The sequence below is a fragment of the Salmo salar genome, chromosome ssa08 (genome assembly GCF_905237065.1).
Source record: "Salmo salar chromosome ssa08, Ssal_v3.1, whole genome shotgun sequence".
Lineage (NCBI taxonomy): Eukaryota > Metazoa > Chordata > Actinopteri > Salmoniformes > Salmonidae > Salmo > Salmo salar.
Window position 1 is genome coordinate 4,436,008 of NC_059449.1, and position 24,081 is coordinate 4,460,088.

The window sequence follows — 24,081 nt, forward strand, 5'->3', positions numbered from 1 at the left end:
CCTGTACTTTCCTGGTAAATTGGGTAAAAAGGGTTTTATTAGGAGCATGTGAGTTATGCTCATATACATTACAAATGATGAAAATAGCATTGTCAGGTTGAAGTTACTATGACCCATCTCCCGTCTTGTGAAGATGTGGATTCTAGAACGTCACCTTTAAACTTGTGAATAAGTATCAAAACACCAGCAGAATGATTTGATCCATGACTGAAGAGGAGGATAGAGGGTAGAGGGCAATCTAATCACAAGACTGCTTGAAGTCCCCAGGCGTCAGCAGTGACGTCAATTGATGTGTCGATTTCTCGCGAGCTCTCCCGAAGATAGACTCGGGGGAAACAAGGATGGAGGAACTGGCTACCAAGCTACTCGCAGAAGGCATTCAGAAGAAAGTGGTCAGTCCAGGCAAAGGAGAGCTGTCAACGTTTCCTGATGGGACCAAGGTGAGTTATAAAATAGTGAATTTAATCCCACGTTCAAAGGGTAGTTTTGAATGTGTAGTGCTGGCTAAACGGATTAGCATTATTAGCTAGCTGCTAACGTTAGCATGGAGTGAAATTATCGAGGTTTGACATGTTCTGAGGTGATATATACGTTACCTTATTTTAGTTCAACTATAACTCGGTCTACCAGAATTGTTATTTACAGAAATGATCAGCCAACAAGTAATTATTGGAGTAAAAACTATAGGTTTTTTGTGATTATTGTAAGAGGGCGGTGCTTTTACAGGATGGGCAAGTCTTCATTGATTTTCATCTCTCTTATTGGTCGGTGGGGATGTCTGTCAGGTTGTAAACATTACTACTACGTTTTAATTGGAGAAGTCGGCATGATCGACAGTACGTTGGATAATCAGTGTGAATTTGTGCCTCTGCCTGTTGATAAAAATATCGAATTTCGTTTGTTATGGGGTCTTTTTAAAATGTGAAAGACATGCATTTTAAACCTTTTACAAGCTCACTCTATCAGCATTTATTGTCCAACTTTTGTATATAATAATGTTCAGCCTGCTGGGAAGTTATTATGTAGAAACTACACATTTTACTGTTACTAAACAGAAAAAAACTGTTTCATCAATACAATGTATACTGAACAAAAATATAAACGCAATGTGCAAAAATGTTAAAGATTTGACTGAGTTTCAGTTCATATAAGGAAATCCAGTCAATTTAAATAAATAAATTTGGTCCAAATGTATGAATCACAAATTATTGGGAATACAGATATCCATATGTTGGTCACAGATACCTTTAAAAAAAAAAAAAAGTAGGGTTGTCGATCAGAAAAGCATTCAGTATCTGGTGTGACCACCATTTGCCTCATGCAGTGCGACACGTCTCCTTCGCATAGAGTTGATCAGGCGGTTGATTGTGGCCTGTGGAATGTTGTCCCACTCCTCTTCAATGGCTGTGCGAAATTGCTGGATATTGGCGGGAACTGGAACACGCTGTCATACACGTCGACCCAGAGCATCCCAAACTTGCTCAATGAGTGAAATGTCTGAGTATGCAGGCCATGGAAGAACTGGGACATTTTCAGCTTCTAGGAATAGTGTTCCTTGCGACATGGGGCTGTGCATTATCATGCTGAAACGTGAGGTGCTGAAACGTGAGGTGATGGCGGTGGATGAATGGGCATCAGGATCTTGTCACGGTATCTCTGTGTTTTCAAATTGCCATCGATAAAATGCAATTGTATTTGATGTCCGTAGCTTATGCCTGCCCCATACCATAACCCCACCGCTACCATGGCCCACTCTGTTCACAACGTTGACATCAGCAAACCGCTCGCCCACACAACGTAAGACACGCTTTCTGCCATCTGCCCAGTTCTGTTGAAACCGGGATTCATCCGTGAAGAACACACTTCTCAAGTGTGCCAGTGGCCATCTAAGGTGAGCATTTTCCCACTGAAGTCTGTTACTAACTGCAGCCCGGTCAAGACCGTGGGGAGGACCACGAGCACGCAGATCAGCTTCCCTGATACGGTTTCTGATGTAGGTGCAAAAATTCTTCGGTTGTGCAAACCCACAGTTTCATCAGCTGTCCGAGTGGCTGGTCTCAGACGATCCCGCCGGTGAAGAAGCCAGATGTGGAGGTCCTTGGCTGGCATGTTTACATGTGGTCTGCAGTTGAGGCTGGTTGGACGTACTGCCTAATTCTCTAAAATTACATTGGAGGCGGCTTATGGTAGAGAAATTAACATTCAATTCTCTGGCAACAGCACCGGTGGACATTCCTGCAGTCAGCATGCCAATTTCATGCTGACTCAAAACTGGAAACATCTGTGGCATTGTGTTGTGTGACACAACTGCACATTTTAGTGGTCTTTTATTGTCCCCAGCACCAGGCACACCTATGTAATGATCATGCTGTTTAATCAGCTTCTTGATATGCCACACCTGTCAGGTGGATGGATTATCTTGGCAAAGGAGAAATGCTCACTGACAGGGATGTAAACAAATTTGTGCTAAACATTTGAGGAATACGTTTTTTTGTGCGTATGGAACATTTCTGGGATCATTTTATTTCAGCTCATGAAACATGGGACCAACACTTTACATGTTGCGTTTTATATTTTTGTTCAGTGTATTACATGAGTTATCCACTTGTGTAATACCAGTTCTCATTCTATCCCCCCAATTTTCAAACAGGTGATATTCCACTACCGCTCCAGCCTGTGTGATGGGACGGTGCTGGATGACTCCAGGACCATGGGGGGCCGGAACAAGCCCATGGAACTCATCTTGGGAAAGAAGTTCAAGCTGGCCGTGTGGGAGCGAGTCATTGCCACCATGAGGGAGGGAGAAGTGGCAGATTTCACATGTGATGTCAAGGTGGGTCCCCCAACTTAACATGGTTGACGTGGATGGATTAGAAACCGTTACATCTGTGCAGACACCCACAGACATACAATTGGTGGCAAAAACATTGATCGTTATGGAATTTGGCAGGGTTTGTCAATACGTTTTGTTAATTGTTTCCCTTCAGAGAACTGCCTTAATTGTACTTAAAATCCACCAGTCCCTCAATTTGTCCTAGTGAATAATGTAACCATCCTCTTTCCTTCTCCCTCTCTCCCTACAGCACACAGCCCTGTACCCGCTGGTGTCCCAGTCCTTGAGGAACATCAGTGCAGGGAAGGACCCCCTGGAGGGCCAGAGACACTGCTGTGGCATCGCTCAAATCCACTCACACCACTCCCTGGGCCACTTTGACCTGGACCAGCTCCAGGCCAACCCTCAGCCCCTGGTCTTCACCCTGGAGCTCATAGAGGTGAGGTGGGGGGGGCTTATTTATTCTCCATTAGGGGTCCAAGCACCCTGTGCGGAATCTGGCTCCTCAAGTTTTTCCATCCAGGAAATTTTCCTTGCCACTGTGCTACTGCTTCTTTCTTAGCGCCCCAAGCACTCATGGTGCTTTGCTCTAAATAAAATGGACATCTGTCTCGCCTAGATGGTTATATGAACTCTGGACTTCTACCACGACATCAAGAGGAGGATGGCACCCTTCCTTTCAAAGTGTATGTCCTCAAGAGTTTTTCCCTTTGCCACTGCTTGCTCTTTGGGGGTCTAGGCCTGGTTACAGTAAAAGCACTTTGTGACAACTGGTTCTGTTAAAAGCACTACATCAAAATGTTTTCTAACCCTTTTATCACCCAAGCAGCACTCATGCCTCTGTCATTTCACTGCGTAAATTAATTTTGATTGAATAATATGATTGACGCCTCTCCCAGGTTTTGACGCCCGGCTCGTTCAGACTGGACATCTGGGCGATGACGGACGAGGAGAAGCTGGAGGTGGTGCCTCAGATCCACGTGGAGGGTAACGCCCTGTACAAGAAGGGCGATGTGAAGGAGGCGGCCGAGAAGTACCACAATGCCATCGCCTGTCTAAAGAATCTGCAGATGAAGGTAAAGATTTCTGACTTCAAACCTAGTCCTGGGGACTTGCTTTTTTTTGGCATTTAATAGGGTAACATTTAGAGCACTGCAGACAAATACTTTTCATTTAGTTGAGATAACTAGCCATGCTGCATGTCAAATGAGATCAATGCATTGCCTGTCTAAACAATGTCTTAACCCCACTAAATAAGTGGCTAGTCTTCTAACTCCTCCCCATCCTTGGCCCCTCCTCCAATCAGGAGCGTCCGGGCGACGAGGGCTGGATCAAGCTGGACCTCATGATCACGCCCCTGATGCTGAACTACTGCCAGTGTCAGCTGGTCCAGGGTCAGTACTACGAGGTGCTGGACCACTGCTCTTCCATCATCTCCAAATACGAGGGTGAGTCAAACTTCTGAATACATTCAGGTGTAGCCCTGCCCTAGGATCAAGTGAATATGCTGAATTCACATAACAATAGGCTATGCTCTGAAGGTGAATGTGTAATTACTTAAGACAATCCCTTTAAAAAATAAACATTTGTTACTTTTGCTGTTCTGTTTTGTCTACAGCAGGCCTGTTGCTAGTGAATGACAAGTCCTTTTGAAGTTTTATTGCTTACTACCAGCTACTTAAGTGTGTAAACTTACCATTTGAACACACTAGCCTCTTTCCCATTGACACTCTTACCTCTCATCCCCACAGACAACATGAAGGCCTACTTCAAGCGGGCCAAGGCCCACGCGGCAGTGTGGAACGAGATAGAGGCGCGGGCGGATTTTGCCAAGGTGGTGGAGCTGGACCCGTCGCTGGGGCCCTCAGTGGCTAAGGAGCTGAGGGCCATGGAGGAGAGGATCCGCTCCAAGGAGAAGGAGGAGAAGGGCCGCTACAAGAGTCTGTTCAGCTACGACAGCAACGCCACCGCTACCACGGTGAGTAGCCAAGTACCTTCTAGAAGTTTCTTAGAATCAGGGCCCATATTAAAACATCTTAGAGTAGCAGTGCTTTTCTAGGATCAGGTTTCCCCCCCCCCCCCCATCTCTAAAATGCCAAATTAATCTATATCAACACTCGTACACAAATGCTATTTGAGTGTTTTTCCCAAATCTAGGATCAGATTACCTGGTGTGAAGAAAATGTCTACACTTTATTTTACTAGTGAAATGAATGATCCATGTGTCTTTACACTAATTGATGTATTTTTAAATTGGCAGTATTATCCCTTCGTGTTAAATTACTAATTAGGTAATGTTCTTTTTTTGAATGTCTAAAACTGTTATGCACTCTTTTAGGGCTGAATTAAGAAGACCATTATTCTTGTTATAAAGAAGAGGAGGACCAGTTGTGGACACATTGACACGTTTAGTTATATCCACACACCAAAGCCATATTCACTTTCCCCATGAAACATCACTTTTGCGGTGCACACACTTTTCCCTCACAAAACCCATACGCCACTTGCATGGCACATTCTCTTTCTAGATTCACTTTTATCTTTTATACAACGATATTACACACCCACACAAATCTACCCTCAACACCAACAGACTTTCAAAGTTCAGCTTTCCCCTACCGCAAACGCTACGCAAACAGCCAGTTACATCACACACACATGCTGCAAAACTACAGGAATACGCAGGAGATCCTCCACTTCTGGCAGTATGACTGGGACATCAACTTCGGAGACAATCATAAGATATATATTTATGGACACTAGAGTAGTCTCCACCATTTCCCTCTTGTTCAGCCCTTTCTTATTTACCCCTATTAATGTACTATATATATGACTATTCAAGTTATTTACTCTTATCTTCACTACTGTATTACATTTCATTTGCTAATTTGTCTTTGTAGTCCTGTATATTTTGCGCTAGGACATTTGTAATGGACTCTTTTGCCCTCAACTCAAACACCACCCCAACCCCACTTTCCTTTTGGTCAGTCGAACAGAGCTAATGATTTGCCAAGTCATTGGCTTCAGTGAGTGTAGTTTAGGATAGGGGCCATCATTTTGGCCCCTAGCTCCTTCCCGGTCTGTGTTCAACAAACTGAAAGGACTGGATAGGGGAAGGCAATATGGTGAAGGCTCCACTTAGTCTATTGGAGGCCTGGAGGGAGTAGTCACTGAAGGGCTAGAGATGGTAATGGAACTGGGGCGATGACTCACTGGCAAGCATAAAGTAAAAGGTCAAGTTAGCCTTTTTTTGTAGGGTGCATTTTCATAGGTTTGCACATCAAACGACTGACATCTCATCATACCAGCATTTAACTCATTTGTCCCTTGTATTTGTGAATGTTATCCAAAGGGTCACCATGACTTGACTCAAGTGTCAGTTTTATGAAATGGGTGTTATCTAGCCTGGGTAAAAAGCAGAGTAAACACTACACTCAACATTGTTTTCATTGGTAAGCAGTGTTCAACCTGGTTTAACTAGGCTACTTATCATGCTTTCTATGTCTGACGGGACAGCGAGTGCTTTTTGCAGCCATGTTATGACTGAAGCCAAATAAAGAGGTGCAACTCTTACTAGTGTGTTCGTAATGATACCCAATGCTTGCGAGCACACTCACCCACACTTACTTAGGCCTCATTGTGCAAAGCGTTCACCAAATCTCCGTAAGTGCTTACAGAAAATCCACACACCCTTTTAAAATGTTCACCTTTTGTTGCCTTACAGCCTGGAATGTAAATGTATTGGTCTTCGCATCCTACCCCACAACTTCCAAGTGAATATAATTTTATTTTTTTCTAAACTGAAATAGCTTGGTTGGATAGCAATCCTAAATTAGCTCCAGTGTAACCACACACCAAGTTAATTGGCCCCCACCTGTTAAATTAATGATTCAAATGATTTCAGGATACATTTAGCAGTTCCTGTAGGGTCCCTCTGCTGGGTAGTGAATTGCAAAGCAAACACAAACATGAGCTTTCATAAGAACCGCGGGACAGATCAGAGGATGAATATAAAAAGATTTCAAAGGCCTTGAATATCCCTTGGAGCACAGTCAAGACGAAGTGAAAGGTGTATAGCACCACCTAGACTGCCCTCCAATCTGGATGACTGAGCAAGTAGGAGACTGATAAGAGGCTACTTTGAAAGAACAGCAGACTTATGGCCCAGACTGGTCAGTGTGCATGTGACTTGCTCAAGCCTTCCACAAATATGTAATGTATGGTGGCAAGAAGGAAGCCATTACTCAAGGAAGCCCACCTTAAACTGATTCAAGTATGCAAAAAAAACACTCATTCTGTAGCTGTGTGGAAAAAGGTTTTGTGGTCTGATTAAACAACTTATTGGCCGAAATGCCAAGTGTTACATTTGGCGCAGCATCACGTTATGGGATATTTCTCATCGCCAGGGATTTATCAGGATAAAATACAAAATGAAGGGAAACTATGTACAGAAAAGTCCTTGAGGAAAACCAGCTAAAACTGGGACTGAAGTTAACCTTTCAGCATGACAACAACCTGAAGCCCATAGCCAAAGCTACTGTGGAGTGGCTAAGGAATAACAAGGTAAAGTCCTCAAGTGGCCCAGTCAGAGCCCCGACCTAAATCCAATCTAAATTTGTGGCATGACTTGAAGATTTCTGTCCATCACCTTGAGCTTGAACAGTTTTGTAAAGAATGGTCAAACATTGGTGTGCAAAGTTGGTAGACACCTATACTAACAGACTGACAGCTGTAACTGCTGCCAAATATCCTTCCACCAAGTATTAACTCAGGGGTGGAGACTAATCCAATGAAAGTATATTTTTCTTCACACAAAAATTTGCAGAGTATGTTGTGTAGATAAGTGGAAGAAAATCCTTATTTAAATAAAAAACAGGCACTGACAACCAAATGTAAAAAGTTCAAGGGCGTGTAGACTTTATAGGCACTACATCACAGAAGGCTGCTGAGGGGAGGACAACTCATAGCTGAGAGGAGGAAAGCTCATAAATGGCTGGAACAGAGCAAGCGAAATGGAATCAAAAACATGGAAATCATGTTTGATACCATCCCAGACATTACCTCCCCAATTAAGGTGCCACCAACCTCCTGTGCACTACATACAAATGAAAAACACTCGCTTTTTTTAATTGGAAAACTTTTCTAACTTTTAATTTCATTCACTTCAAGTACAGAACTGCAAAAATTGGGTTTATAAAATTGCCATACTAACAAAACTGATTTCAGTTGTGTAGGGAGGAGGTAATAGTTAATTGGATGGAGGATGAAGGGCAAGGAACGCTTGACTGTATGTGGCAAAGAGAGGGTGCCATGACAGAAAATGTGTGTAGGGTGGAAGCATGTGGAACAGAGAACGGGGTATTTTCAAGATACTGTAAAGCCTTGTTCACATCAAATACATTTTTTTTTTGCATTTCTGATTCAAAATGTTATTTTTCCTGCAGTCTGAACAGCCAAAAAACCCCACATGGAATAGGATATTTCAAGCCACCTTAGGTGGTTTGAGGTCAGATACAAATCTGATTCCTGGCCATGCGACTTGTGCCTGAATGGTCAAATCTGATTTGCCCTTATGTTTTAAATAAAAACTTATTTGGCATATCTTGTTGCGTCCTAGCTACTCTGACAGTTTGGCAAGAATGTGGTAACTAACTAGCTTGTTTACAAATTAATGAATGTGCTAGAAAGATAAAGGGCTACCTCGTTAGTTGACTGCTGTGGCTAGCCAAACAATACATGTTTTCAAAGTTGGATTGCCTTATCCTTTCGAGGCTTTAAACGTGTTCTTACACTATGATTTTGAACATTCAAAGCAACTGGAGAACATCCATTGCAGGCATTGTCACCATAGCTTGCTACATAACTTCTGAGTGATAGGAAGAAGGAACGCGCACAGTCGTCATTACTATGACAACTAGCACAGCCATGTCAGCACATGACTGCTGTCTGAACACACAAAAATCCAAATTTGGTCACTTAACTTGCCGTTTGGACAGTGAAGTATTCCAAAACGGATTTGAAAAACAAAGCTGATCTGAGCATTAAGGCCTGCAGTGCGAACAAGGCTTAAGCGTTTCTTACTGTAAAACAATGTGGAATTAAACCTTTGGATGTAGAGTGGTGTCAGTATAGCAGCTAAGAGAGAAAGTCAGAGTATCAACCTCATTTCATTGTGGCATAGTTTTCAAAAATATTTGACAGCACTATCACCTCGCCGCCACTGAACAGGACTACCAAAATGAGAAAATATTTACCAGCCCCTCGTGATGCCTATGAAACTGAAATAAGCTACAGAATGTTCTGAGAGCGAACTGTCCTACAACTGTAAAATGTGTTACACATTCTGAACACACCCCGTAGGCGGTGTGAGAGACTATATGGGGAAAAAAGGTTACAAGTTCAGTGGAGCAATACAGACAAAAAGTCAGGATAACAAAGACGGGACACAGATGAGGCCTATACAAAGACAAGGGAGGGGGATGGAGGGATTCTGCAAAGGGTTATGTGCGAGCGCTCCTCTCTGTCTCCGCCAGACACTCCCTGACCAGCGCCCTCGCGTGAATGATACCTAGAAGACAGATGAACATCATCACAAATTGGGATTTAGAACTTTTAATTCATGTGTGGAGAAAAATACTGTCTCCTCATTGAACCTTAATGTGAATTGAAATCCATGTATTTCCAAGTAAACTCATATGGAGTAAGTAGGCCTATGGGATGGGATCCTTGGGACTCGAACTCTGTCACCCCATTGAAGTTGAAATGTGTTAAGGTTAGGGGTTAGGGTAGGGACATCCCATGGATCCCAGATAACCATGTGAGTCGAGAGCCAAATGGCCGTGGTGTGAGAAGCATGGGTAAAATGTTTGTTTGGTTCATTGAAAAGTATTTACTGCAGTAATTATTCATGAGAGAAACATTTTCCTTGGGATTACTAGCCTTGGAATAGGGATTTCGGGACTGACCGTCTCACACACTGAAGAACTAGGACTACATTTAATCACCAAGTACTAGTTTTATGTGTCCTGCATTTGGGCAATTCCACAGTAATGTAATTATGACGAGACTCCGATTTTTCACTTTAAAAATGTATGCCAAACAAAAACCACTGATTTCAAAGTTTAACAAACCATACAAAAACAATGGTTTTTGTTTGGTATTCTTTTTAAAGTGACATCTGAGTCACAGCGTAATTCCGTTACCATCAAATTGCCCATTTTGTGCATAGCATAATATTATTTCAACTGAGCCTAATTTAGGCATCTTTGGATTTAAAAGGACAATGTCTGATTGGACTGGCTATTTTGCTAATTGAACTTGGTGGATTTAAACTTCTTGATTGATTGATTGACTGGATGACTGAGCTCGTTGATGGTTTTATTGAATGCCGAAAGCCTTAACATATACTGTTTGGCTTTTATTATGATTTACTATTGCTGCTGCTCTGCTGCTGCCATGCAATGTTGATCATTGCTTTCATCCCCTGCCTTATGTTCATTTCTTGTTTCTGTGTTTATGCATATAATATTCAAGTGCTTACTGTCTGCTTGCTGGGTGTGTGCAGCGTGGTTAGGGAAAAGGAAAGTAAGCTCTACGGAGTACTGATAAACACCCTATATCAATACAACCACAACCTTTGCTCCAAGCTTTGTGGATATTTGTGGCCTAGGCGTTTAGCCGGTCAGGCTGCAGTACCTCTCTTTAGCCTCTCCATGGCGCTCTTGCTCCCGGCGTAGGTGGGGCGGATCTCGCGACTCATCTCCTCGATAACTGACAGCAGCTCGCTGTAGGTTGAGCCCTGAGACACTTTCACTGGCTGTGTGTGTGTGTGAGAGAGAGAGAGAGAGGGGGGGATACGAGACAAAGGTCATATGCTGGAAGAGAGCAAAAACAATTAGAACTCCCAATTGATCCTGAGCAAGATATAGTCCCTTTATATCGTACAGAAGAGTAGAGAAACAGAGGGAAAATTGCCATGACGAAGTGACAGTTAGGCAAATAAACACTCGCCAACAAATCTATTTTAATTAAATTGACCAGTAATGATCTGCTTTGTATTTGTTGTTAGTGATACCTGGACCCTATTGATTATAGTCACAGCCGTGTATATCCCGCCCCCAAGCAGATACCTCGTCGGCCCTGAAAGAACTTCACTGGACTCTATGTAAACTGGAAACCATACATCCTGGGGCTGCATTTATTGTAGCCGGGATTTTAATAAAGCTAACCTGAGAACGAGACTTCCTAAATTCTATCAGCATATCGAATGCGCGACACGGGCTGCTAGCATTCTGGATCATTGCAACTAACTTTACGCGATGCATACAAAGCCCTGCCTTCGGCAAATCTGACCATGACTCCATTTTGTTGTTCCCAGCCTATAGACAGAAACTTAAACAGGAAACGCCTGTGCTCAGGTCAATACAATGCTGGTCTGACCAATTGGACTCCATGCTTCAGGATTGCTTCGATCACGTGGACTGGGATATGTTCCGGATAGCCTCAGACAACAACACTGATGTATACGCTGACTCGGTGAGCAAGTTTATTAGCAAGTGCATCGGAGACGTCGTACCCACTGTGACTATTAAAACATTTCCTAACCAGAAACCGCGGATTGATGGCAACATTCACGCAAAACTGAAAGCGTGAACCACCGCTTTTAATCATGGCAAGGCGACTGGAAACATGACCAAATACAAACAGTGCAGCTATTCCCTCCGCAAGACAAGCAAACAGAAAAAGTGTCAGTATAGAAACAAAGTAGCCATAATTCAACGGCTCAAACACGAGACGCATGTGGCAGGGTCTACAGTCAATCACGGATTACAAAAAGAAAACCATCCCCGTTGGGGACATCAACGTCTTGCTCCCAGACAAATTAAACAACTTCTTTGCTCGCTTTGCGGACAATACAGTGCCTCTGACACGGCCCGCTACCAAAGCCTGTGGGCTCTCCTTCTCCGTGGCCAACATGAGTAAAACATTTAAACGTGTTAACCCTCGCAAGGCTGCCGGCCCAGACGGTATCTCTAGCCGCATCCTCAGAGCATGCGCAGACCAGCTGGCTGGCTGGTGTTTACGGACATATTCAATCAATCCTTATCCCAGTCTGCTGTGCCCACATGCTTCAAGATGGCCACCATTGTTCCTGTTCCCAAGAAAGCTAAGGTAACTGAGCTAAACGACTAGCGCTCCATAGCACTCACTTCCGTCATCATGAAGTGCTTTGAGAGACTAGTCAAGGATCATATCACCTCCACCCTACCTGACACCCTAGACCCACTCCAATTTGCTTACCGCCCCAATAGGTCCACTGATGATGCAAATCGCCATCACACTGCACACTGCCCTATCCCATCTGGACAAGAGGAATACCTATGGAAGAATGCTGTTCATTGACTACAGCTCAGCATTTAATACCATAGAACACTCCAAACTCGTCATTAAGCTCGAGACCCTGGGTCTCGACCCCGCCCTGTGCAACTGGGTCCTGGACTTTCTGACGGGCCGCCCCCAGGTGGTGAAGGTAGGAAACAACATCCCCACCGCGCTGATCCTCCACACTGGGGCCGCACAAGGGTGCGTTCTCAGCCCTCTCCTGTACTCCCTGTTCACCCATGATTGCGTGTCCATGCACGCTTCCAACTCAATCATCAAGTTTGCGGACGACACTACAGTGGTAAGCTTGATTACCAACAACGACAAGATGGCCCACAGGGAGGAGGTGAGGGCCCTCGGAGTGTGGTGTCAGGAAAATAACCTCTCACTCAACGTCAACAAAACAAAGGAGATAATTGTGGACTTCAGGAAACAGCAGAGGGAGCACCCCCCCATCCACATTGACGCAACAGTAGTGGAGAAGGTGGAAAGTTCCTCGGTGTACACATCACGGACAAACTGAAATGGTCCACCCACACAGACAGCGTGGTAAAGAAGGCGCATCAGCGCCTCTTCAACCTCAGGAGGCTGAAGAAATTTGGCTTGTCACCTAAAAACACTCACAAACTTTTACAGATGCACAATCGAGAGCATCCTGTCGGGCTGTATTACCGCCTGGTACGGCAATTGCACCGCCCTCAACCGCAAGGCTCTCCAGAGGGTAGTGAGGTCTGCACAACGCATCACCGGGGGCATACTACCTGCTCTCCAGGACACCTACAGCACCCGATGTCACAGGAAGGCCAAAAAGATCATCAAGGACAACAACCACCTGAGCCACTGCCTGTTCACCCCACTATCATCCAGAAGGCAAGGTCAGTACAGGTGCATCAAAGCTGGGACCAAGAGACTGAAAAACAGCTTCTATCTCAAGGACATCAGACTGTTAAACAGCCATCACTAACATAGAAAGGCTGCTGACAACATAGACTCATCTCTGGCCACTTTAGTAAAATAACTCAATAAAAAGGTATCACTAGTCACCTTAAATAACACCACTTTAATGTTTACATATCCTACATTACTCATCTCATATACTGCTCCATACCATCTTCTGCATCTTGCCTATGCCGCACAGCCATCGCTCAGCCATATATTTATATGTACATATCCTTATTCATCCCTTACATTTGTGTGTATAAGGTTGTTGTGAATTTGTTAGATTACTTGTTCGATATTACTGCATTGTCGGAACTAGAAGCACAAGCATTTCGCTACACTCGCATTAACATCTGCTAACCATGTGTGTGTGACCAATCAAATTTGATACAATACCCTGAACAACATAACATATTTAACATGACTTTCTAAAGTATCACAGGCATTAGTTAAAGCAGTTAGAGATGAGTGTCAGGCTGTTCGGTCCTACCTGAACGAAGCCCATCGACGGCGGGCCGAAATCACTGAACGCTGGTCTGAAGCTGGAGGAGGAGGGGAGCGAGGGGGAGGGCACACTGGAGCCTAGGCAGAGGAAAGACAGAATTCAGACGCACTGAAGCGCCCTATGACTAGTTATCGTCTTGAAAATGGAAGGCAGGGGCAGAAACGCTGCGTGGCATCGGTGGCGCATTCATTCTCAGGTGAGAGGGATCGTCACATTATGGTCGGTAGTATATGACACCCAGGTTGGCTGCTGACGTGTAGTGTGTTCCCTGGGCTAGTCTCTGGGTAGGTTGTAGGGATAGGACCGCTAGTCTTATCTATTGAACGGAACCCACTGCACTGTGGTAGGGTAAAGTAGAGTTCAGTAAGATGGGTGAAGACCAAACCAACAATGGGTAGTGTAGAGGGTGCATCCATATTAATAGAGATTCCATTTCTATGGGTGCACCCTTGATTGGAATAATAGTGATACAAAAGAACCGATTGACAGTTGGCAGAAACCTGGCGGGGTGTGGTTGGAGCCGGACGGGGCAGGGGCGATGGGCTTGTAGCTCATCGTGATGTCACTGCGGACCTCCCCGTACGACGGCGCGCCGCTTCCGTCCGTCCCGTCGACCCTGTGCTTATACAGCTTTACTGGTGGGCTGGGCCCCTGAGAGCTAGGAAGAGAAAGTCATGGTCTTATGTTCAGCATGTATGACATTCATCAACTACACGGTCAGTCTAGCCTGGTCCAGAATAGATTGGGTGCTATGCAAGTCTTGTTGAATGTTCTGTATGGCCAATTGGGTTTGGCATGACAATGATTGAGGTATGTTGTTTAACGTCAATACAGATTTGGACCAGGCTGTCATTATGTCGTCAGTGGATCACTGACGTTTGCAAACATATGACTTAACGACCCAGACCTTGGATTACTAGCTAGTTAAGTAACCTAACAACCCCAGCTGGTTTCAAACATTTTGTCACAACAGTGCCTGTTCTCTACATCAGCTTAGCGGGCAACTTTGCACAATACGTCAATACCTCATCTGGTCGTAGCCTATCTTTAAATGACTGTACTAACTAACGTTGGCTAGGTAGCTAAGCTAACGTTAGCTAACTGTAGCTCGCTAACTAGTTACCGAACCAAAGGTCGACGAGATGACATCTCGCTTCAGACAAAGTCAAATTAACGGAAACAAAGCTAGTTAGCGGGTGACCTAACTTGTAATTGCAATGACTTCGTTGATCACTGCGCATTTCATAGCTAGTTAATCTCTACTTAGCAAGGACGCTAGCTGTGTGCTGACTGGTTTGCGTTCAGTGTGAAACAGGCTTGCTAGCTAACGTTATCTAGCTAGGTGCATGGCTATAACGTTCGATTGCAGCAAGTAGTTACATAATGCATTTGCGTTCCATAGGTTTAAGTATCTCCGTAGCCATTAAAAACATGTAATAGAAAACAAAAGTCAAGGGGAACGCTTTCGAAATGTACCTTTCTAGGGGAAGATTTTCAGCCAGGTCGAAAAAGCAGCTTCCTTTCTCCTGCTGAAAAGGGGAGTGGTTATTGATGCAAAGTGGACTGAATATTCATAAAGTGATGCGTTGTCATTGGCTGAAGAAAATCAATGGCAGGTGAGCGGAACTGTCTATTTATCAGAGCCTTCCCTTCTATTTATTTGAGGGTTCTGCACAGGTGTGTATTAATTTAATAACCTCTTTGGTATTCAGAGTTTGAATGTAATGAAAATAATCAGGTATAGGCATGATTTGATCCGGCACACCCCACTGATTTATTTTCCCTGTGGTGACATGATGTGTCAACATGTAGATCATCTAAGGTTACTGCCTGAACCGAAACGTCAATCACGCAATAAACCAAAGGTTTTTTCAAGGCCCTTCTTCCCCAGGTTTGCCAAATAAATGTAATCTAACTACGTGTTCGCGTGCGTGTGAGAGTGATCTGAGAGAGTGATACGAGGTCTGTCAGTTTAGTAAAAAAACAAAACAATGTATAGTGTTTTCAGGCTGTCACTGTCCAAGACCACATAAGCTGATTTGCTACATGGTAGACTTGCAAGTGGACACACTGCATCATTAACCTTGGTCAAGAGATAGAAGAGAACAATGAACAGTGGCAAAGTTGTATTTTTGGTTGGAACCAGTGGCGGATTCAGGTATGGGCGACATGGGCAGCCGCCCAGGGCGGCATCTTGACAGGGGCGGCACGGGGCGCCCGCACAACATTTTTTGGAATGGTGACATTTGCGCGATTGGTTTTCTATCGATCATTTGCACATTACATCACGTCACGGATATCATGTCACCGTGTGGGACTGTGGGTCAATTAACCTTGTTGGAGTGGGCGCCCTGATTCTATCTTGTGAGCTAGGCAGGCTACTGCCTGGGAAGGTCTCCCACTCATAAGTACGAGATGGAGAGGTGGGCGTGGGTAAGTTGACCATACACCCACTGGAAGCCCGAGGTAGGGGGAGCGGGTGAATCTATCAAATTGCAAACCTCTAACTTTGTACAGTACTAATGCAATTAGAAAAATCAGTCACACAAAGAAATGCTACCAAATAAAACACAATTCATTCATAATACTGTGAATATGTAGTTTCACAGACATATTGTTGCATTTTTTTCTGGTTTGTGTGAAATCATTAAGAATAAAATAAAACCAGTCTGCACACCACCAAGGTGAATTGGTTTAGTCTTGACTCTTGGTTGACAGTGTTGGGGGATGGGTAATGTAGTGATGCTCGAGTGCCAAATCAACACAAATGGATAAGAAAAGGTCTAAACCATCAGGTTCCCAGTTTAGGAAAAAGAGGGAAGAAGAAGAGGAGAAATGTGCAAAAGATAAAAGGTTTGCAGCTATGTCATCTCTTTATGAGTACAATAATATGCATGTAATGAAATAGGCTAGTATAACACTTATGTTTGTTAGCCTATGTTGCTTGCTATGCTATTACACACAGGGTGACAATATTCCGTTTTCTGTCCAACTAGCTTCCATAACATTGGATATAATTTCACACAGTTTTATCATGATAATGTGTGTAGCCTGCAGCAAAACGATTACAACCTAACTAGCACATTATTGATTTGGTTAACTTTCATTGAGGTGACATCATAAAGGATTTCTGTGATTGTATTGACTAGGTCCTGAGCTCAATAAGGGGAATTTCCAATGCTGTAGGCTAACTTAAAAGATGTCTACATTATGCCGATATTTTGTATCTTTTGTGATATATTGAGTCTTTTGAGGTGTCTTATGCCTAGAATAAGCCAATGAGGTTGTATGGTTCATTTGGTTCCTATTCTGAAAGTTTGATAAATTGTGCATAATGACGTGCATTTAATTGTGCAACAAATGTATTTAGGGTGTCAGACTGTATTTCACTGCAAATTCAGGGGCACTTCTGAAATATTTTGGAGCACCCTCTGGCACTGGCCAGGATGAGGAGCCATCCACCTCCTCGGCCACACAGGCCTCTTCAGAAATGATCTCGGAGCCTCAGGATGAGGAGCCATCCACCTCCTCTGCCACACAGGCCTCTTCAGAAATGATCTCGGAGCCTCAGGATGAGGAGCCATCCACCTCCTCAGCCACACTGGTGTCTTCACAAATGTTGTCTGAGCCTGAGGATGAGGATGAAGACCCATTTTCTTCCACTTCTCCCCAGCAGGATTCTTCACGTGTGTGTGTGTGCATCCCTGCATAACATAAACAAAATAAATAATTTCCCTTTTGCAAAGTTTAAGTTTCCATACTGTTGATAACAATGATGATTGTATTATTACTGGGAATGTATGTGGGATGTTCTACTGCTATAAATGCTGTGAATAACGTCAACTAATGCCCATGTGCTCTCCATTAGAAATACCTGTAGCAGCATCCCCACCAAATCCTGCTGCTGAGCATGAACCACTGTCTGCAGACCCTGCTGACTGGCCTTTAGTTCTGACTGATGTAATCTAACTACATGAACTCGGACACAACTCAGGACTGACAGACTGGAAACATGCAAGTTCTTTGCTGACTTCACACGACAGTAAACTGCATGAAATTATGGAAAGAACTGGCAATGAGGATCAAAAAATGGGAAACAATTGATAAGCATGAGATGGCACTTATAGAGGCTGAGAGGATAAGATGGAGAGAGGTGTTTACATGTCTGACTGCTATTGTACAGTCTCTGGCAATTAGAAATCTGTCACTAAGGGGACTCACAGAAACACTGTACTCTCTGTCAAATGGAAATGTTCTCAGAGGTTGAACTGATGGCTCGATTTGATCCAGTCATGAAAGAGCACTTTAACCGGGTCCAAAAAGGGACCTCGAGTCACACCACCAGCTACCTCGGCTACCAAATACAGAGTGAACTCATTGATTTGTTGAGCAGCGAGGTCATTGCGATTAGAATTGTGTCACTGAAGGAGGAGCCCCACATGAAGGAACATTTTATGGGGTTATTGGAGGCAGAGGAGTCCACGGGACAACATTTGGCATCCCTGATTCTCAAAAGATTAGAGGAGCTAAAAATTCCTTTTGAGGACTGCAGAGGACAGTCTTATGATAATGCGGCCAACAAGAGAGGCAAAAACAAAGGTGTCCAAGCCAGACTCCTGGAAATGAATCCAAGAGCTCTATTTATGCCATGTGGGGCTCACACATTGAACCTGGTTGTGGCTGATGCTGGTAAAAGTTATGTCGATGCCACAGGCTACTTTGGCATCGAACACAAACTGTACACCTTGTTCTTAGCCTCCACACAGCGATGGGCCATCCTGAAAAAACATGTGGACATCACTTTGAAGATGTGGATGGGGGGGGGTTCGCCCAGGGAGCCATACAAGCTAGAACCACCACTGGTTGGAGCATTACAGATTTGATGGCTTTCCAGGTCGTCTTTTTCATGGTCACACTACACGGATTATCAGATCTCACAAAGCATGGATACGTGTTTAAAATCTTCGGAATCACATCAATGTGATATAGCAATCTTCTGAGATGCGTAGTGTCGACCTGGAAAGTCACCTTTTGTCAACCAGTAACCCATGTAGCTGCAAGAAACCGGAAAGTGAAAGCACAATGAAATATATAGGGAGGGTTTGGCCAAGAAAAATTACTTTCGTACTTACTAACTATTCTATTTGCATTCTCACCTTACGGTAGAATTGAAATGCACGTGACGTATGTTAGAGGGTCATGAATCTATTCTATAGGATCATTGAAGGATCCCTAAAGTGAGGATACATTTGATGTTTACGACAGTTGGAAATTGAATGAGAGACACCATGCACTCAGGTACAAATGCATTTTCTATCACTTCTCCAGTAAAAGATTAGTTAAAATTGAAATTGAAGGTTACCAGTTACCTCTTAATTTAAAAAAAAGTAATGCTTCTTCTATTCCGGTTCTCGACCTAGGTAAAGACACAATCAGGTTAGATATTCGACGGATATTTGCCTGTAGTTTTCCTTACGTCCACCAACAGCATTTAGGGACCGTCAACATAGGGACAAATCAATTTTTTGAATTTCAATAGCTCTTTAACCATTACTCCTAAAACTTTCAAAACTGGTTCTAGCTAACCTGATGGCATAGACACACATTGCACACACTTTTATTTGTCGGTTTACGTCTCACACTATTTTAATTATTTATTTAAATTTTGGAAATTCAATAGCGCCTTGGTCATGTGACCCACACACCCCAAACAAGGTTCATAATGTATACACTCAGTGGGCCTACACATTGCACACCCTTTTGTTTGTCCATTTGCATCTCATGAGATTTTACGCTAATTTTTTAATGATTCAAATTTCATTAGCTCCTTAGTCTTATGACCTACAACCAACCCTCAAACTACTTTCAGAATATCCACTGAGTAGCCTTATATGTAGCACAAACTTTAGTTTGTCCATTTTCATCTCACACGTTTTTACATACATTTTCAATGTTTCTAATTTCAATAGCTCCTTGGTCATGTGACCTACAACCCTCAAACTACTTTCATAACATCCAGTCACTAGCCTTATATATTGCACACCCTATAGTACATCCATTTTCATCTCGGGTGATTTTAGATGAATTTTTCTCTGTTTTTAATTGTTTCAAATTTCAATAGCTCTCTGGTCATGTGATCTACAGCCCTCAAACTGCTGTCAGAATATCCACTGAGTAGTATTATATATTGCACACCCTTTTGTTTGCCCATTTACATCTCAAACGATTTTACATTAATTTTTCAAACATTCACATTTCAATAGCTCCTTGGTCATGTGACCAACAACCCTCAGACTGCTGTCAGAATATCCACTGAGTAGTCTTATATGTAGCACAACCTTTTGTTTGTCCATTTTAATCTCATGTGATTTTACTTACATTTTCAATGTGTTTCAATGATTCTAATTTCAATAGCTCCTTGGTCATGTGACCTACTGGAGTCAAACAAGGTTCAGAATGTCCACTGACTACCCTTCTATATTGCACACCCTTTAGTTTGTCCATTTTCATCATGCAGTTTTACATGATTTTTTTTAACGTTTTTTAATTTCAATAGTTCCCTGGTCATGTGATCTACAACCCTCAAACTACTTTCAGAATGTCCACTGACTAGCCTTATATATTGCACGCCCCTTTGTTTGTCCATTTACATCTCACACGGTCACCCTGTGCACGGCTAGACTTAGTCTCTGGAGGGAAAGTTGGGACAATTTTTCTGAAAAAAAAAGATTAAAAGTACCCACATTTGGGCTGGTACCCTCCCTGGTGATGGGCTTCAGTTACCCGTGGTCAAACCGGATCTAGCCCAGCCGGAAGCCCCTCCCCCCCACCACAAGTAATTTTCTTCATCACCTTCTAACACGATTATCCTATATTACATTTTATCCAAAAACGGTTTTGATTGCACGGAAATGCACGTCTTGGCATGCCAAAGTGCGCCAAAAAAATAAAATCCTGATTGGACTTTTAGTTTTCAAGTTGTTAACGTTTAAAGATGTACTGGGGGTTGGGGGATTTATAAAAGTAAAAGTTGTAACAAGGTTTCCATAGGTGAATCTGCGGAAGGATCATTAATGGGTTGCCAGCCACCGGCGCGGGGCTATGCTCCAAAAACAAAACTCTGCTGTGGGCTGGGCTCATACCCCTCGCCTCTCCCTTCCCTCGGCGCAGGGTTCTTGGCCGGGAGGGTGGTTTCGGCTGCCGCCGAGCTCGGGGTCCCCGCATCTCCATGTCACCTGGGTTGCGCTCGACCTGCTACACCCCCGTTAGGCACGGCCGCACGGCAACCTCCGAAGGAGATCGGGTCTTCCCGCCTCGGTATCCAACATCAAGCGCTTGGGTCTCACCCAGGACCCTTGCGCGGCTCCGGGTACCTAGTCCACCACTCTGCACTCTGGCGCAGGCGGGAGTTTAATGTCTCCCCTCCGGTCGCTACGGCGGCGGCGGAGCGCCCCCAACGCTTTCATTTCAACCTCAAACCTTTTTGCTCTGTGAACTGTGGCCTCTCGCTCTGGCGAGGGTGCAGGTGGGGGAAAGGACAAACTAAAGTGTGTGCAATGTGTCGGCCCACTAAGTGTACATTCTGAACCTTGTTTGAGTCCAGTAGGTCATATGACCAAGGAGCTATTGAAATTATAAAGTTTGAAAAATGTATGTAAAATCGAGTGAGATGAAAATGGACAAACTAAAGGGTGTGCAATGTGTAGGCCCACTGAGTGTACATTCTGAAACATTTTTGAGTCAAGTAGGTCACATGACCAAGGAGCTATTGAAATTTAACATTTCCAACATCATGGCACTTACTTGGAGTCTGTGGCTCAAGTGGTTTGAAAGCTCAAATATCCGTCAAATATCCAACCTGAAACTGGCTTTACTTCGGTCCCTTCTTGCAACTCTTTACTTGCTTTTGTCTATTGCATCTATCAAAAATTTTGTTAAATTTGTTGTTTTCCATTCCTAGTAATAGGACATTTGTTTGATTTATTCTCAATGTATTATTTCTAGTACATTTGTATTATGCCTATTACTGTATTCTCTATTCTTCCATTCAACTCTGTTGCAATGACAACTGTTCGTGTACTTTTCTAAAATGGCTGCTAGTGTGGCTATTTAGTCAATATACTGTAGCAGGAGTAAAAAGATAAATCCAATGTCTGAATGTCCAAAGTTCAGCCTCACAGGCTCCATCCGTTCATTCATCTTCATCTGCTTGCCAATTAACCCTAATAGCCACACTTCTGAGACAAAAGGCGAGATCTGATTTGAGTGTACAAAACACTTTCCATGACATAGACTATCCAGGTGAATGCTATGATCCCTGGTTTATGGCACTTGTTAATCCACTTGAATCAGTGTAGATGAAGCGGAGGAGATGGGTTAAATAAGGATTTTTGTACACCTTGACAATTGGATTGTGTATGTGTGCCATTCAGAGGGTGAATGGGAAAGACAAAAGATTTAAGTGCTTTTGAACGGGGTATGGTCGTAGGTGCCAGACGCACCGGTTTAAGTGTGTCAAGAACTGCAACGCTGCTGGGTTTTTCACACTCAACAGTATCCTGTGTGTATCGAGAGTGGTCCACCACCCAAAGGACATACAGCCAACTTGACATAACTGGGAAGCATTGGAGTCAATATGGGCATAATCATTATGCCAATTTTTGTAATTGTATGTACCGATAATGTTTCTCTCTCACATAGGCTACCTAACACCTAAATCGTGATAATTTCATTGTGATGTCCTTTATCTTCAATGCAGGGTTGAAAAGGCCAGTGTCTTTCTCACAGTGAATGGTAAGGGTTATCTCTCATATTGGTGGTGAAACTGTGTATTGTGGTGTCACCCCAAAGCACCTTATCCTAGATTAGCTCTCCTACTCTTAGACACTTTATGAATATAGGCCTAGGAGTCTTTGGTACCACAGAGAGAAAAAGGCAGTTAAATTTGCCTCCTCTCAGTTTACAATTGCATTAGGGGTTCAACCACGACAAACTACAGCTGACCTAATATAAACCCCCCCAAAAAAAAAATCTATGTAGCGATAGGGTATGTAATGTAAAAAAAGTAAAAAAATGGGCAAACCATATTTAAGTAACTTCAAACAAAAATAATTGAAAGTTGATTTGAGTTGTTTTGGCCATGATATTTAGAAAATGTCAAGGATGCCCGTATCACTCCTATTGAATGTTAGCTAGCATGTAACGGCTGTCTTCATAAATGGACCAAGGCGCAGCAGGTATGTGAATACTCATCTTTAATTAAAATTAAGGAGTAAAGCATCCACTTAATAACACAAAAAGGTGACACCAGTGACAGTTCTGCAGGCTATAAATGCAGTGCAAAAACAACCACCCACAAACCCCAGTGACAAACATACTCCTACATATATGACTCCCAATCAGGAACAACGATCCCCAGCTGTTCCTGATCAGGAGTCACAAGACGCACAGAACATTCAAACACACACACAAGACTGCCACGTCCTGACCCCCAAACTATTACAACAGCTCCATCTGCTGGTCAGGACGTGACATAGCAGTGGCTAAAGTTAGCTAAAGTTTGTTGTGGTCGTTTAAAAGAAAACCAAAAAAACAACTGGAATACAGATTCTCCTGGCCCATAGACTACTTTCAGAGTGAGTAACCATCTAACATTAAATTGTAAAATACGTACGCTACCGTTCGAAAGTTTGGGGTCAATTAGAAATGTCCTTGTTTTTGAAAGAAAAGCTCATTTTCTGTCCATTTAAATAACATCAAATTGATCAGAAATACAGTGTAGACATTGTTAATGTTGTAAATGACTATTGTAGCTGGAAACGGCATATCTACGTAGGCGTACAGAGGCCCATTATCAGCAACCATCACTCCTGTGTTCCAATTGCACGTTGTGTTAGCTAATCCAAGTTTATCATTTTAAAAGGCTAATTGATCATTAGAAAACCCTTTTGCAATTATGTTAGCACAGCTGAAAACTTCTAATTAAAGAAGCAATAAAACTGGCCTTCTTTAGACTAGTTGAGTATCTGGAGCGTCTGCATTTGTGGGTTCGATTACAGGCTCAAAATGGCCAGAAACAAAGAACTTTCTTCTGAAACTCATCAGTCTATTCTTGTTCTGAGAAATGAAGGCTATTCCATGCAAGAAATTGCCAAGAAACTGAAGATCTCGTACAACGCTGTGTACTACTCCCTTCACAGAACAGCGCAAACTGGCTATAACCAGAATAGAAAGAGGAGTGGGAGACCCCGTTGCACAACTGAGCAAGAGGACAAGTACATTAAAGTGTCTAATTTGAGAAAGAGATGCCTCACAAGTCCTCAACTGGCAGCTTCATTAAATAGTACACGCAAAACACCAAGAGGCAACTCTGTGATGCTGGCCTTCTAGGCAGATTTGCAATGAAAAAGCCATATCTCAGACT

At 43.3% G+C, this 24,081-nt stretch overlaps 2 protein-coding genes across 2 annotated transcripts; one reads left to right on the forward strand and one right to left on the reverse strand.

Moving 5' to 3' along the window:
- The first annotated feature begins 283 nt into the window (after nt 1-283).
- LOC106609959 (AH receptor-interacting protein) lies at nt 284-6,406 on the forward strand. Its single transcript, XM_014209028.2, has 7 exons — nt 284-440; nt 2,651-2,833; nt 3,084-3,272; nt 3,733-3,909; nt 4,140-4,281; nt 4,585-4,811; nt 5,172-6,406. Exons 1-7 carry the CDS (start codon nt 342-344, stop codon nt 5,175-5,177), a joined length of 1,023 nt encoding a protein of 340 aa, XP_014064503.1. The 5' UTR covers nt 284-341; the 3' UTR covers nt 5,178-6,406.
- Nucleotides 6,407-7,726: 1,320 nt separating this feature from the next.
- LOC106609960 (cyclin-dependent kinase 2-associated protein 2) lies at nt 7,727-15,349 on the reverse strand. The gene is made up of 5 exons (XM_014209029.2): nt 15,135-15,349; nt 14,159-14,316; nt 13,644-13,735; nt 10,529-10,649; nt 7,727-9,401 (listed from the first exon to the last, which is right to left on the reverse strand). Exons 2-5 carry the CDS (start codon nt 14,211-14,213, stop codon nt 9,334-9,336), a joined length of 336 nt encoding a protein of 111 aa, XP_014064504.1. The 5' UTR covers nt 14,214-14,316; nt 15,135-15,349; the 3' UTR covers nt 7,727-9,333.
- Between the last annotated feature and the right edge of the window lie 8,732 nt (nt 15,350-24,081).